This window comes from Podarcis tiliguerta, assembly GCF_965153285.1.
Source record: "Podarcis tiliguerta genome assembly, chromosome: 10".
Lineage (NCBI taxonomy): Eukaryota > Metazoa > Chordata > Lepidosauria > Squamata > Lacertidae > Podarcis > Podarcis tiliguerta.
This window is the reverse complement of record NC_139543.1, coordinates 28,657,446-28,674,112: the sequence shown is the minus strand read 5'-3', so window position 1 is coordinate 28,674,112 and position 16,667 is coordinate 28,657,446. Positions and strand designations below refer to the sequence as shown.

General features: G+C 38.6%; 1 protein-coding gene across 5 annotated transcripts in view; it reads right to left on the bottom strand.

The window, feature by feature from the left end:
• Window positions 1–2,260: 2,260 nt before the first annotated feature.
• USP15 (ubiquitin specific peptidase 15) overlaps window positions 2,261–16,667 on the bottom strand; it is a 52,052-nt gene continuing 37,645 nt past the window's right edge. For 3 of the 5 annotated variants that reach the window (XM_083399498.1, XM_083399496.1, XM_083399499.1), the window contains 12 exons: window positions 15,177–15,401; window positions 13,143–13,226; window positions 12,956–13,050; window positions 12,283–12,474; window positions 11,363–11,478; window positions 10,235–10,507; window positions 8,683–8,753; window positions 8,036–8,151; window positions 6,245–6,394; window positions 5,109–5,212; window positions 4,928–5,016; window positions 2,261–4,140 (listed from right to left, as the gene is read on the bottom strand). In XM_083399498.1, coding sequence (XP_083255624.1) covers window positions 3,955–4,140; window positions 4,928–5,016; window positions 5,109–5,212; window positions 6,245–6,394; window positions 8,036–8,151; window positions 8,683–8,753; window positions 10,235–10,507; window positions 11,363–11,478; window positions 12,283–12,474; window positions 12,956–13,050; window positions 13,143–13,226; window positions 15,177–15,401 — 1,701 coding nt within the window. In that variant the 3' untranslated portion in view covers window positions 2,261–3,954. Of the gene's footprint in view, window positions 4,141–4,927; window positions 5,017–5,108; window positions 5,213–6,244; window positions 6,395–8,035; window positions 8,152–8,682; window positions 8,754–10,234; window positions 10,535–11,362; window positions 11,479–12,282; window positions 12,475–12,955; window positions 13,051–13,142; window positions 13,227–15,176; window positions 15,402–16,667 lie in introns of all 5 variants that reach the window. The other 2 variants (XM_083399495.1, XM_083399497.1) reach the window with 1 other exon arrangement.

Below are 16,667 nucleotides of genomic sequence, written 5' to 3'. Positions count from 1 at the left end.
TGGCCACTGTGGGAAAAGCATGTCGGACTAGATGAGCCAATAGCCTGACCTAGCAAGACCTTATGTTCATGATCATACCAAATACATGAGCCCTCCAAGAACTGAGTCTGAGAAAGAGACAGAGGAGGAGGTGATAACTGAGTTTGATGAGATGTATACGGGGAAAATGTCACTAAGCAAAGTGTAGGTATTACCATCCAAGAGTAAAGCAGCTATTAAAAGTTTGTGGTACAGGCCAAAGGGGATAAGGCTCAAGATAGTTTTTCGTTCCTTACTTGTACTACCTCATTATAGAGGTCAAATGCAGCTCAAATTATGATTTGGAATCTGAACAGCTCTGTAAATTTGGGGTGAATTCAACTCATACATCTATATGGTCAGGATATTATCACCTAAGGTAAAGGGACCCCTGACCATTAGGTCCAGTCGTGACCGACTCTGGGGTTGCGGCGCTCATCTCACTTTATTGGCCGAGGGAGCCGGTGTACAGCTTCTGGGTCATGTGGCCAGTATGACTAAGCTGCTTCTGGTGAACCAGAGCAGTGAATGGAAACGCTGTTTACCTTCCCACCGGAGTGGTACCTATTTATCTACTTGCACTTTGACATGCTTTCGAACTGCTAGGTTGGCAGGAGCAGGGACCGAGCAATGGGAGTTCACCCCTTTGCGGGGATTTGAACCGCCAACCTTCTGATCGGCTAGTCCTAGGCTCTGTGGTTTAACCCACAGCGCCACCTGCTAGGATATGATAAAATGATTAAAGTGTCATCTGCTTTCATGCACTGTGCCCCAAGCCTCTCACTGATTTATCTACAATGGACTGAACCACAGTAGAAGATTTTGGCTACCCCCCCAAAGTCATACCTATTCTATTGGCAGCCCACAAGTTACCCATACAGTATGTGTTCCATTTCAAGCTTAATTTTGATGCAAAGTGTTTTCATGAGTGCCTCTGGTTCTTTTCAGTTCAGTTCAGTTCAGTTCCTGTATTGATCATAGGCCATAACAGGGATAAAAAAATAATATAGATGAAATGGTTAATAACACATTATTGCTACAGGCAAAAAGGTAAGTGAATGAAAATCAGATGTTACTACAGTGATCATAGCAGCACAATTCTTTTCAGAAATTACAAGTCAAATAAGTCAGCGTGGATGTTGCTGCATCTTATCCTACTAGCTCCACTCTAAATTGGGGAGCCTGATGTGTCTTTTGGACCGCAGTATTGTTCAGGGGTGTGAAAGTACTAATAAACCCAAAAATACTATTATATTATGCCCCAAAAATACAGTGTGTGGTTTTTATACACAATATAAAATATACCTCTCATCGAATTTGGGTAGAATCCTCCTCAAGGTTTTGTTACAAATTGATCTTAGAAGCATTCAGTTTACTGTACAGCTGTAGAATCAACAGAACAAAAAACTAGATACAACATTTTAGGACCACACACCTATTTAATTGAAACACTCCCCAATTTAAAGCATGCAATCGAACTTTAAGTTTTAAGGACTCCTGTGTCCCACCCACATGTAGAGTCCACATGTCAGCTGGCTGTGCGTACTGTCCCTAATAATAATAAAACAAGCCTGTCAAAAGGAAAACACAATCACACTCTGTAAAAAACTACGGTAATAATTATTTATGTCATAAACAATAAAAAATAGACCAGTTATGCAGATAAATAAGAAATATCTTCAAGTGGAATTCACTAAAAGTAAGACATATGTGACCTTTTGTATTTTTATTTAACCACTGTGGAAGTTTAAATTTACTCAAAAGGTTATAGTACAGCCCCTTTAAGGCTGAGCAACCATAACATGCTGGATTGATATTTTTTCTAAAAAAAATGTTTATTAGTAGCGAATGTTTGAATAACTTAGGTACTTGGAGAACTAATTAGTAGTAAAATGTTCTAGTTTAGTCTTTCTATAATAAAATTTTCCACCCTACATCACTGCCAGTGCTTCTGTCATGGGGACCATTCAGATATTTAGCCCTTCTATGCATTCTGAAGAGTTCAGGAAGAACTCTGCCCACATGGTTTTTTAGGATGTTTGTCAACTCCTTGAATTGCTAGTACTTCAAGATGGCGGGACTTTGTAGTTATAGGTATTTTTTATCTAGTTCCCTGTAGTGGGAACTAGATATTTATATTGTCAGTGTCCTTTTTACAACCCATGGTAATATAATATATTTGACAACATGTGGCGATCCATTACCAAAAACTTCCTAGTAAAAGAAAAATGAAAAGACTAAATAAGGCCTTGAATAGCTTTATTGAAATTTTTATAAATAAAACATGCGCATTTCAAATGTAAACCCAAGTGAACTCAAGTGCAGACAATTTTTTAACCTCTGTCATGCAGGAGGCTAAGCTTACATTTAAAAAAACAGAAAGCAGCTTTAAAATACCAGGATGAAACACCAGCTTTTAATATCAAAGTATAAAGCAAAGCCATGTCCACAAACCTAATTTTTTTATCCTGGTCAAATGCAATTTTAAACTTTTAAATGCTAACATAAATAAATAATTTACCAAAATGTGCACTCACAGAGTGAACTTTATTTACAATACACAATTTATAACTTATTGTATTTGATTAGTTCAAGTGAAGATCATACTTTTTGCTTTTAACAATGGTGGGACTTCAGGTAGTAGATATGTGAAGTGGGCCTCCACACTTAGGGAGTTCCTGTCAAAGGCAGTATTGTATATGAATCAACAATACATTCTTCCAACTATATCAAAGGGAAAGCAGCAAATTAAAAAAAAATGTTTCAAACCGTTACACTTATTTTTGGCATCCCAGACTTCTTGAACACAGTTAATTAAAATCCAATTCAAGGTATGTATGCTTTATCTACTTACTGTACAGGTTCTGACTCTTGAACATGCAAATGCCAAATCTTCTATAATAAAGTTACCTTTTTTGAGATAAGATGTAAGGCTATGGTGAATTCCACCAAGAACGCACATGAAAATTAACAGACCTACCTTTAAACCAGTTGCCCATTAACAATTTGAAGGCAAGTTATATGGAAAAGTCATCTAAGCTTGATGCACAGTCGTTACTATGAATACAGTATACTATTAAAAATCGGACCCTATTACACGGCATGTAGTTTGCAAAATTGCCAAACTACCAAAAATGGGGTGGGGTGGGGACTTTTACAGCACAATTAAAATTTTTGGACTGACACCAGATTAAAATTACGCACATCTTATAAGCAAGGTAACAGGAATTATGTTTACAAAGTAGATCCAACAAGCAATGAGGGATACTTACATTTAATTGAAAAATTCAATTCCTTAATGCAGCATGAAATCCAGAACCTGTTCCACAGCAGCAGTAAGATGAACATAATATTCTGGAAGTTTACTTATACCACAAAAGGTTAAAACACCTTTTCCAAGTTATTTTCTATCATGATTAAATTGCTTTTTGATCAACGTTTATTTCAGGGATAAACTTGAAAATTTGGTGTTGCAAGAATACTGCTGCACTTATTGGTCACATATACTAGGCAAATTGAAGTTTGTTACATGTATATGGACACACCTATCCAAAAATAAAGGCTTGGCAGTAATATTCTTGTGGTGTTACACAAAAACCAAATCCACAAATTGTTGATAATAACTCGCATCCGAAACAAAAAATCCATAATTCATCCAAACTGCAGCAGAAATTGTAAAGGGGTTTATTTGTGATTTCCTATACGTATATAGCTTGTGAATACAAGATTGTAAAGGTAATAGGAGACAAATTCTGTTAACGTTTTCATTGTGTTTCACTTCAAGTACTGCACAAGTTAAAATGTAATAAGGATTTACATTCTGTCATCTGAAATTTCCCATCTCAGATTTTATTTTTAATTTGGTGGGTAATTTCAATGCTTTAGTAGGTATCTCCCACAAGAAAGTTTTTCTCTGTATGGCTTCTAGGTCTTCCATTAGTTAGTGTGCATACAATTTTCATTCTCTATATCATTGTCATTCTCGTTACTGTCTTCATCACTCTCTAATGGGATGCCTGTGGCGGCAGAAGCACCTTGTTTAGTTTCCCGGTCAAGAGGAAAAAAGCCAGTTCCACTTATTGTGTCCTGTCTCTGGTAGAAGAGCACATATGCTGCTTTGGACTGCAAAATAAGGAACAACCAAGTTTTAGTATTATCTCCATTTTTATAGGTTGAAAAACAAGGGCCCAGAAAGCCGACAATGGTATTCACAGAAAGGATTCTGTATTTGTACTGTTTTTCACTACGGCACCCAAATTCATATTGGCATTTATGAACTGACATAATTAAACCTTTCCGCAACCGCTTTCTATTGAAGAACGTATTACTCATTTGGTAAGCCTTTCTAGATTTCCAAGGCTGTTCTTCAAGCCAAAGTACTAAGTACGTAACATTTTGGCATACTGCTATTTCAAATTACACTGTAAATCGGGGTGGGCAGACTTCAGGTTTGTGGGAGCTCTTTTGCTTTTTTTTTTTTTAATATAACCAACTGAAGGCAACTTTTACTCAGAGTAGATTCACTGAAATGAGTGGACCTAAGTAATGTCATACCATTATTTGATAGGCCTACTGTGAGTAAAAAATGGTTGGATTCAACTCTCAGATTAAAAAAAAAATCATAGGACCAGAAATTTGTTCTGAGTTTAGAACAGAACTGAGCTCACAGTTCTTCCACACAAAAACCCGACTTCTGGTAATTCCCATTTCAGAAATGTAATGTGGGTGGGGTGGGGAAGTTATTTTGTCATTGCCATTATTATGTTGAGAGTCAGAAGTCCTTGCTCAGAAATCCACCAGGAGATCTGTATTTAACTCCTGATTATCCCTGTTGCAAATTATTTTCTTACTAAAATATATATGCAAGTCCATGTTACGTCTTGTTTCTAGGAAAATAAAATATACTTGCCACTATTTGTTCCTCAGATGCAGTGGACACGCTACTGTCATCAAAGTAGTACCATTTCCCATCATCTTTATTTTTTGCAAAAGCAGTGTCTAGGATAGGACAAGAATATTTTCCCTTAAAGTGCTAATAATAGGCCACAATAAAGAAATGTATTATCTTATGAACAAACTAAATTACTTACAATGCCCTCCACCCATTCCTCCATAGTGGTTTGAAACTGCAATCAAATTATAGCGGCAAGGCCCAGCATTTGGATTAATAAGGAATTCCGACATATCCAAATCACTGTTTCAAAGAAAGTATCTCATTAATTCTGGATTTATATTCAAGAACTGGTTGCAGGTTTTACATCTGATTTCAACACAACTGAGACAAAGCACTCACTCCACACCTTATGCAAAGCAACAAATGTAGGTCTTTTAACTGGTACGTGTTCATCAAGGCATTTTCATACACACTTATATTTACTGGGCGTCCTTGTTAAAGAAGAAATGGGAGAAGCCAGCCTATTTAGTGGTTAGAGTGTCAGACCAGGACTAGAAAGAACAGCTAAATCAGGCATAGGCAAACTCTGCCCCTCCAGATGTTGTTGAACTACAATTCCCATCATATCTAGCTAACAGGACCAGAGGTCAGGGATGATGGGAATTGTAGTCTCAAAACATCTGGAGGGCAGAGTTTGCCTATGCCTGAGCTAAATCCATGATGCTCACTTGAGCCTATCTCAACAGGATGTTGTGAATATAAAATTGGGATCTGGAAGAGCAATGTATTCTACCTTGAGTTCCGTGGAAGATAGAAATGTACTAAATAACTAAAATCAAGCAATCCTCAAATATTAACAGCTCATTCATGTAGAAAGCTTTTAAAGGGGCATTTTTACTCTAGGCAACACTATCAATAAGAACTTTCTTCCAAGCCTTACTGAAGTCACAACTGAAAATGTATTTAAGATTAGAATGATAGGACCGTACATTAATATCTGAGGAATTGTTTGGACAGAAACTAATTAGCAGGGTAGCCCACTGCTAGGAAAACACAGGGGTCATTTTTAATTTGGAGCAGTGAAGAGCAGGTTGTGCAACATCAATGAAAGCTATGTAACAGCACTGAAAATGTCTTAGCTGTAGTAACCTTGAGCGTAAGCAAGGCAAATGCAACTTATGCTAAGCAAATTATTCTTTTAGGGCACCTGGAAAATGCTTTGTTGTGTTCACAGTGAGTTAAGCCTGCATAATCAATAAATTAAATAAACAAAACAAAACAAAACAGAAAAAAACTAAACTATTTAATTGTTGTTAAATATGGTTTTCTTACGTTATAGGGAAGTCAACCAAAGTATCCAACTTATCTCTCATGTATCTGCTGTAAGAAAAACGTTTTAAATGCACTACCAGTACTGGTGGCAGCGACCACAAGTCTAGTTTTTTGGTAGCTTGCTGATGTTCTTTACAATTTGGGCAATACCTACAAGAAAAACACATTTCAAGTCAAAGTTTTGCGTCACAGTGAAATTAAAACATCATGTAATTAATGCTTCTCCATGACTGAGTAAAGCTTGTCTTGACAAATACGAAGGTATTCTTTAGATCGGGGGCTGGCAACCTGTGGCACTCCAGATTCCATCCTGACAGAGGCTGGTGGGGTTTGGGAGTCCAAGGACACATGTTCCACACACCGGCTTTAGGGCCTATACTTAATAAACTAAACATCTACTTATTTAAATTCATGATCCTAATTAACAGTGTGATCTGGAGAGATCCCCTGCTTCTGTTTCTTCTGAAGCCTATGTAAACGGAATGCTTTACCACTCCTAATAGGGTTAACATAAAAGGTGATGGGTAAATGAATGACTAATCCTAGCTCTTCAGACATAAGTTATTTCTGGCCTGCATATTGGCTCGGCTCAACCTTCGCCAGCTGGTGCCTTCCAGATGTTTTGAAATACAACTCCTGTCAATCCCTGTAAATATGATGGGAGTCGTCCAAAACATACGAAAGGCATCAAGCTAGCAAAGGTTCCTCTAGCTCTTAAGCATATCTATACTGTCCAAGGTCTAAAAAACACATGGGGGAAGTTGCATTTATGATTGAAGTCTTTATGGATTTGAGTCACATATGTCCCTTTAGATATTTTCATTTTTTTTCTTAAGAAAAAGGAGAAGATTTAGGCTCATGTGTTTCTTGCCTCACTTCTCTCGCTAATGGAAGAAATATGTGGACCCATCTCTCCTAGCAAGAATTCTTTCAAAGTGCTAATTCTAACACGCAATATAGCAAGCTTTCACTCGGCTTTGGTATACGTTTTAAAAATAAAAGCCTAACTAGCTTTTCAGATACCTTTTAATTGAGTAACTTTTTAAAGAAATGTAACTGATATTATAGTTTGAAGTCTTGTCACAGAAGAAATATTTTACTCCAATTTATCCTAAATAGAACCCAATAAGGCAGACATGTATATACAAAGTATTTTTTTTAAAAATGTGATCCCACTGAGATCTGAACATGAAATTTTGCCAGTAGCTCTTAGAAATGTTAAATAATCAATAAGTTTTTTGGGGGGAAATTTAATCATATAATTTTTTTAATCCCTTTAAAAAATGTTAAATTTTGTCATTTAAATTTAAATTTTAAAGTAAGTGCATCATGTGACATATCATATTAAAGCCCATGAAGAGTTTGGTGTTTTTAGTTTTGACGTATCTTAATTCTAGGCTGAGCTTTTAAGGTTTTTCTGTAGTCTGGCAAGGCCAAAATTGTCAATTTCTAGAAATTTCAAACCCTCATAACTCACAAACGGGACGAGATTTTTAAAAAAATAAAATTTTAGATTTTAACTGAGTTTTGATCAGTAAAAAAGTGTACAAAATATTAAGAAAATTGAATGACACAAGATAAAAAAGTTGAATCACTTGATATGGAATGACCCTGGTAGGGGACCCCATACTTGAGGCTTAGCCCTCTTTAGAGCAGGACTTGAAACTGAAGCTGGGGTAAAATTTGAGCCTCTTGCATTGTCAGGGATACAATCTGATGAGTGCTGTGCAATCTCCCCCCTCTAACCCCTTTCCTTCTACCCATTCACACTCGTTAAGCAATTGCTCTTACCATGGGTCTTCAGCACCTAGCTTTTCCTTTGTTGTGAACAATTCAATGCAATCTTTTAATTTCACAAAGGGCTTTTTGGGAGGTCTATATTCCACGCTCTCATGTTTTTCAAAATCCTAAAGAGAAGTATTTCTTGCGTTAAGAGAACAAATAAAACAAAACTCATTTTAGTGATGTTGTCTTACTATAAAACAAGGTCTACAAGCTCCCAATTCTGGAAAAGCTAACCCAAATGGAAAACAAACTTTCCCTATATTCAGCTATGCTAAATTATTTCGAAAGAATTTACCGTTCCCTAGGCTTGGTGTCCTTTTGCCCTGTTTTGGAATTGTCTGATTTGGGGGGGAGCATTTAGGACAACCCCCAAAATCAAATGATGGCGCAAAGTGATTTCTGCTGGTCTGGGTGAGAGGGAGCTTACTATGCTGGTACAGAAGACGAAAGCAAAAAAGAGGGAAGAATCTTCTCTGCTAGCAGATCAATAAGCTCTGTTCCCTGAAATCCTTTTGAGTTCTCAAGTTGTGGCCCCTGAGTTGGATGCCCCCAGTTACCCACCTCTGAACAGGGTGGCGAGTTAGGGATGGCCATTTCAGCCTACTCCTTAATTCAACCAGAATATTATTACTTTTTTATAAAAAATCACATACCTCAGCAGCATTTTCATCGAAGAATCGCTTTTTATATTCGGGGTCCCAATCCAAAGCCAAGAAAGATCTTTCTAAACAGAAGAGTAGAAACCTCCTTTAAAAATGCTGTATTTATTTTAATTAATAATAATAATAATAATAGTCCTATAAGTACCAACCCAAACATATTAAGTGGCTTACATGAGTTTTTAAAAAAAGTTACTTGATGAATATTTTTGTTCTGCATTTGTTTTAATCACATATATAATTTTGTTGTTTATCCTTTTAGTACATTGCCCTGGGCTTTGTACCGGCTAGATACAATGTAGGCACTTAGTAGTATACAGTCATCTCTAGATAGAATACTGTCTAAAAGGGCCAAGACTTGCTAACCGTTTGCCAAGTTTGTATACACACCCATCTGATATACTATATCCAGTTTAGGTATCAATTGCAACCAAACTAAGACACAGTAGCCAAACCTCAGCTAACCATGTTTTGGGAATCTCTAGATTAGAGCTAATGTAATGTGTTAACGTTGTGATATAACGAGTTATATGCAAGACTGTCTTTGAAGACAGCTCAGAAACTGCTTTTATTCTGTAATGTTTCTATCTTTTAAAATGGTTTTTAATTTTTTTTCTAGCGTATGCTGCTCTTGGAATTTAATTGAAGGGTGGGACATAAATAATAATTGGAAAAAATGGTGCAAACCAACACAGGCAGCCTGAAAACTCGTGTATCTTTTGGGAATGGACTTAAAATAAGTTCTCGGGGGGGGGGGACCCTCCTTGTGACTTTTGATACCACTGACCATAGTATCCTTCTAGGCCAGGGGTTGTCAACCTGGTCCCTACCGCCCACCAGTGGGCATTTCAGGATTCTAGGTGAGCAGTAGGGGGTTCTACGGCACAAGCTGAATCCCCCTTACATCGAGCACTGGTGGGTGGTAAGGAAATTTTACCATCAAGAAACATGCATTAGTGGGCAGTAGGTATAAAAAGGTTGACCCCTGTTCTAGGCTGTCTTCCCAGAGTAGGACTTGGAGGCACAGTCTTAGGGTGATGGTGGTCCTTGCTGGAGCCATTGGAAGACTACTGCTTCAACCCATAGAACAAGTTATTTGGACCACCTACAAGCACATGAACCTGCCCATGACTCAAAATCAAGTGCGGGAGGCCTGATCTCGCACCTTTCACTGTGCTCAAACAGCTTGGCAAGTACCTGATACAGGGCTTTTTCAGTAGCGGCCCCATACTTCTGAAGTTCCCTTACTCAAGAACCATGCTTGGCCCCATCCCTTGCGGGCTTTCTGTGGTCCCTAAAGACTTCCTTATTCCACCAAGCTTTTTATTTTATTTTACTGCTGGTTCTCTATTTTCAATTTTATCTCCATTTTATTATATGACGGTTTGATTTTTTTTTTCATCGTAATCAGCATTCAGGAGCTTGCCCCAAAACAAAGGATAAAAATAAACAGCAAAGCAACAAAATACACACATTTTAACAGGAAATGTTAACAACAGAATGGAGTAGAATCAAAGCTACCCCACTATAAAAAACAACAACTTACCATCTAGCCTAAGTTGCCTGTCATCAAATCTAATATGCCTGGTGTCATCTTTAACATAATTGATGTCAGTATTGCCTAAACTATTAAACTGGAATGTGAACAATCGCTTTTTGTGCCCTATAAGTTGATCCTTGCAGGAGTCCTCTGTGCATAATCCATTCTCGGAATCATTGTCCCCTCCAACAGAGTCTTCTGACTGGCTGTTTTCATTTTCAGAAGGAAGTTCCTGATCCTGGCTGGATTCATCATCTTGTTCGTCAGTTTCCATTTCACCTGGGATGGAGGATATAGCGGCACCGCCTGTCATTTACACAGAATGTTACACATCTCGCATCATTGTGAATTTAGTTCTCCCTCTTGGTTCCTGCTTCAGTGGATCTCCCGCCCTTTCACCCTTTTTTCATATGTTTGACATCTTGGCCTTGCTATGGACCTTGGTTGGTCGCCTGTTGAGGGGGCTTGGTAGGAATTTTTCCACTTGGCAAATTGGCAACAGCCATGTGGTTTTCGCCTACCTCATAGCAATCGTCACAACTTTGTAGGGTTTGGCGGTTAGGCATTGGTAAAACCTGGTTTATGGGAGGGCAGGTTGTGGCCATCACCTGCCCCTCCTCTTTAAGGGTATTCCGTTAAAGGGATCCAGGGCTGTGGATCTCATCCAAAGCCCGGGTATGGGCTAGGGCCATGCCACAACCCCATCTGGGACCCTGGGGGAGCTCTTAGTTGATGTACATAATCAGAGCTCCCCTTACTGGTGGTTGACCCTTACCGGACTACCTGCATGGCGGGCAGGAGTCAGATATAGTCGATTCAATTCCAGTGCCTAAGCCAATGCCACTCATATTCTGCATTCTGTAACCAATAAAGCTGTGGCCTTAATTAGCCCATTAACCTAAAATACTGATGTCCATGTGTTTTATTATTCAACAAATGGGGGAGGGCTCAGGGCCTTGACACACAAGAAATATGGACCCACCACAAGTGTTTTGTCTGTTTCTGTAATGTGGTTCCTGAGATCCAAATGTGCTAGAGATTTAATGGGAGGTTTACAACAATCAAGGCAGGTTTCAGAGCACCTTTCAAAACTGAACCAAAGCTTTAGGCAGCTATTGATAATTCAGGTCTTACTTGGGGATCCTTCTTCATGAATTCCATTTGGGCCATTACCATTGATACCATTGTCCTTGCAGCACTGCAAGGATGCTTCGGTGTCTTCTGTTTCAGTAGAAGTTTTCACATATCGGCTGGAACACATCAATTGTTACACAGTTTTTTAAATTTTTTTTAAAATGTTTCATCATTTTCCCAAGTAACAAATAGTGAAACATCTTAAGACAAAACAAAACAAGGTGATGCACAATATAACTTTCCTCCCATCCTCCATGTGAGCAGTACTCCTCTTTCACGAAGCTGTGTAAGAGAACAATAACTGCTATTACTGTAGCAACACAAGCGGTTACTATACCAAGCTATCCTTCCGAAATATTTTACATTTATTCTAACTCGTTAGTGTATTTGCAAGGAAAAAAATTAAAAGGATCAGGCACAATTGTGACACTAATGGTTGTGCAACTATGGCCAAAGTCCAGGGCTCCACCCAAAACAATCCAAACAGCTTACATAATTATAGATGCCCCTTTTATTGTTCTTACTTTTAAAATATATCATTGTCTGCAACAAAATGATGCTTATTCCCAAATAAACATGTTTAGCAGAGAAGCACTAGAAGCAACCTCCTTAAGCCATCATGAAGATTGGATTAAAGTGAATCTGCATATGCTCAGACTATTTACTTCTTTACTGTTTTTTGTTGTCCCTCCCTGCCCCCTCTAACGTATCAGGAGTGTAATGAATGGTAAGCAGGGAGGATCAAAGGTCTTTTTCAATTGTGATCATCCCTGCTAGCTTTAGCTATGTTCTGGCATCCAGGTGACCTAACACAGCCCTGCGTTTCCTTCATGGCGTCTAGGTTAGCAATGTCCAAATATGTGACATACATTCTTAGTGCAATTAGGAGTGCATTCCCAGCATTTCTCTTGTACTCTTACCACATTCTCAAAAGCAGAAGATTATACAGCTTATCTTCAGTATTGTTTCTAGGCACTGCTATAAGGAAAGGCTGACCAAAATGTGTGGAACCACTGTGGTGGCTGTAACCGCTGTGCCGAAACTTCTCCCTTAAACAAACTGGAATCACAATTTGCTCCGTATCTTCAGTTCTGTTGATGCCAATTTCAAATCTAAGGCAGAATACAGACCCACACAATTAAACATAGTGACATAAATCACACAATTTTGCCAAGCAGTCAATGAAGGAGCGCCTCCACCCCCATCGTTCAGCCCAGACACTGAGATCCAGTGCTGAGGGCCTTCTGGCAGTTCCCTCATTGCGAGAAGTGAGGTTACAGGGAACCAGACAGAGGGCCTTCTCGGTAGTGGCGCCCGCCCTGTGGAACGCCCTCCCTTCAGATGTGAAGGAAATAAGTAGCTATCTTATCTTTAAAAGACATCTGAAGGCAGCCCTGTTTAGGGAAGTTTTTAATATCTAATGCTGTATTGTTTTTAACACTCGATTGGAAGACGCCCAGAGTGGCCGGGGAAACTCGGCCAGATGGATGGGGTATAAATAATAAATTATCATTATTATTATTTAGTAGACGAAACCACATGAAATTCATGACAAACGGAATACTGTTTAGATTAAGTTCGTTTTCTACTTACACATAAATGTCATCACGCTCCATAATACTACTCAGATTTTCATCCATTGCAAATATCCTATGGAACCTATGATTGTATATATCAGTAACTATCATCTAAAAAAGAAACAGAATACGTATCACTTGAATTTGCTTAGGAAGTCAGACAACATTAAACATGATCTACATTTGTCCATTGAGCACCATACCTTATCTGCAGCCACCCCAGACAAAGTTGATAATGCTGTGCAGAGATCCTGTATATTTCCAATTTTTGGAACTACTACTTTATACTAAAAAATAAAATGCAAACAGTGTCATTAATAAGAAAGCGGAAAGGCAACTTAATATAACTTCCAACTTTATACATTGATGTGACTATGAGATTGGCTATGAGAAGGAAGAAGTGCCCTAAGAAACGTATCTAGCTGAGATTTGCCAGTATAAATAAAGCTGTTGTTTATGTATATATCTAAATTTCAAAGCGTCTAATTCCACACATGGAAAGGGAAAGAATTTTGATTAGAACCAAATGGTTCAAACTAGTGAGGACATTTCATAGGATCCTATGAACAATTGGTTACTGGGCAACCACAGATTAAGCAGGCAAACCTATATTTAGCCAAACTAAGAGGCATCCGTGCTAAATGCCAAGTGCTGATTCTTACTTTCTTTTTAATATTCAAATTTCGGAATATTATTCGTTAAGCCAAACTCAGTTTTCTACTGTGGAAAACCAGAGATTCCAAAATAATTTCCACCTTTCCAGTTACCTAGAACTTGGAGCAACTAAGGTCTCCATATAGAAAGGATAGTTGATCTGCTATAAATCACCACATTATTTCCCCTTAAAAATACATTTTCATAGCCTACGAGCTCAGTTGACTTTGACATACTGAGGTAAGGGTCACCCAGAAGCCTAGGGCACAAATCTCTGATAGCTTGCGTGTGTGTTGCAGGGGACAACTGTAACGCTGCATTTTGGATGTAAGGAGCAGGCCATGTCCCCTCTCAAAGCTGTCATCTTCCAACTTGCATTTTCTTTCTTGCCTTCCAAACACACCCAGCTCCTTTCCAGCCTGTAGTAAATCATTACCATCTTTCTTTGTTGTAGATATCACTTATAAACAAGTGCTATCATCTACTAGATCATCTGACAATCACCCTTTTTTATTGCTTGTGTTTATGCATCCAACCTCATTGTGTGTCTATTTATAAATTCTGCCTCCTTGAGAAATTATATGTCAAACAAGTCAATTTAATGAACAAAAGCAGATATTCATCAATGTAGAAAATAAACACACACGCACTTAGCTTGCACTATTTATAATGGTTGTATCTGGTGACTATGGCAGCAGAATTTTTTAATGCAGGCAAACGATGCAGGTTTGAGATACATACACACTGAACAACTACAATCAGTGTTCGAAACTCCCATTGCTCTAGACGCATTTTGCAACAGGGAATTTCATTAGCACAAGCCATTTCTGAGCTCTGGGCCTATGATTTCAGATTAAAACTGTGAAGTGGAAGGAAAGGAGGACCTCTTTCTGCCTCCCCACTTCCAGCTCCTCTCTGAAGACTGGAGAAAAGACCCTCTTAAGATTATTAGGGGGGTGGGCAGGAGAAAGACTAGACCATGTGAAAAATGAACATAATATTTTCAGCTCTGTATTATTGTTATAAAGAAAAGTGTGCCTATATGTTCCGTTGTTGCACCCATAACTTAGGTTTAAGGTGCCATTTAGCGACTAGCTTTCATATCTCAGTTTCTAACACAGACTACGATCAACACAAGAATTGATTGGGCCCTAACAATAATCAAAAGGGGCCTGACTCAGAACACCTGCTACATTTCTTCTGTTCTTTTTCATAATATAAGCAGACATATCAATTTCCTTTATCAGGTGCAAGATTTTTTGCTGTAATGTGCAACTATAATTAGTACATAACTTCAAAACAGAAATCCAATGACACAAAATGCCAGGGATTAGAGAATAAAGTTAGAACAATTTAAACACTAAAAGCAAGGAAACAAAATATTGGTCAAACGTTGCTTTCAAGGACTTCATGAACTCTGCTGCTATTCAAGATAGTACAGGCAGAGTACACATGTCTACCATGAGGAACATGGAACGGTTACATAAGGCAGGTATATTTAATTCACCTCAAAGAAGCAAATTACAATTTATTCCCTAGTAGACCATGAAAGTCAGAACATGCGTAAATACTATACTTCTCACCTGCATAGGTTTGGCAAGCGGATCCATTCTAACTAAATAAACTTCCAAAGTGCGTTCTTTTTTCATGGGTAGTGGAAGTGTCAAGTAACAAAAGGGGTCAAATGTTACGGAGATCTTAGCACATTCTGGACAAACTAGGGTTGATTTAAAAAGTCCGTGGAATATATCTACAATGATGGAATCGTTTCTCTTCAAATGGTTCTCCCAAGCTTCTTCAGCAACCACCTAAGTAAAAGCAAATGTTTGAAATAATGTATTTTTGCCCCCCCTGAACTGTTTTATAACACTTGAATGTATTGAACAGGGCATGAGTGTGTAATGATTCGCACCAACCAACAGGGACCACATGAATTAGAAGGGCCAAGTTACTTTAAGCAAAGGGCATTAGAAAACACCATGAAAGGCAAGAATGGTAGGGCTCCCTCAAGTTAGCAGAAAGCTGGGATATGGCATTTACCACCTCCCAATCATCTGGAGTTTTTATTATGAGAAACGTCCAAATGCTTTTCGTACAGAAAAGTCTCAAGGAAATAAAACAGCTGCAGAGTAACCCAGACTTAGATTGTGTCTCTCTTCTATATTAAAGCCACTCTAATACTACTAAGAATGTAAGAGATACTGCTATCTTACCTAGCATTCCGTTCTCACAGTAGCCAACCAGATACCCTTGGAAAGGCCCACCCCCCCAAACAGGACATGAGACTAGCAAAACAATTCCACTGATTCATGATTCACAAGCAACTAGTATTCAGAGGAATACTGCCTTTGGTTCTGGAGGTAGTATAGTCATCATGACCATAGCACCTTAGTCTACTTGCTTTTTTATTTGTCTCCAAGTCACTCTGGGACCAGGGCACAAATGCTTTAAGTAAGCCATTTCCTGTATAGAAATGTCAAGGTATTAAAAGGAAAGTCTTCAAGTATCAGTGGAAACTAGAGCCTTGGCTAAGATTTCTATTACCAAATATTTTAAATGGGATTAGCCCTTTCGAAATACAGTGGCACCTCGGGTTACAAACGCTTCGGGTTACAAATACTTCGGGTTACAAACTCCACTCACCCAGAAGTAGTACCTTGGGTTGAGAACTTTGCCTCAGGATGAGAACAGAAATCATGCACCAGCGGCGCAGCAGCAGGCCGCTTTAGTGAAAGTGCGCCTCAGGGTAAGAACGGTTTCGGGTTAAGAACGGACCTCTGGAACGAATTAAGTTTGTAAGCCGAGGTACCACTGTAACTTAATGCCCCTCTAAGCAGCCTGCCAATAACCTATAGGTTTCATTTTCTACTCTCTTGGTTAAATTCATCTATAGTCGTACCTTGGTTTTTGAACAGCTTAGTTCATGAACAACTCGGAACTCGAACATCGCAAACCCAGAAGTAGGTGTTTGTGAACTTTGCCTTGGAATCCGGCGTGGCTTCCAATTGGCTGCAGGACGCTTCTGCAGCTAATTGGAAGTTGCGCCTTGGCTTCCGAATGTTTTGGAAGTTGGA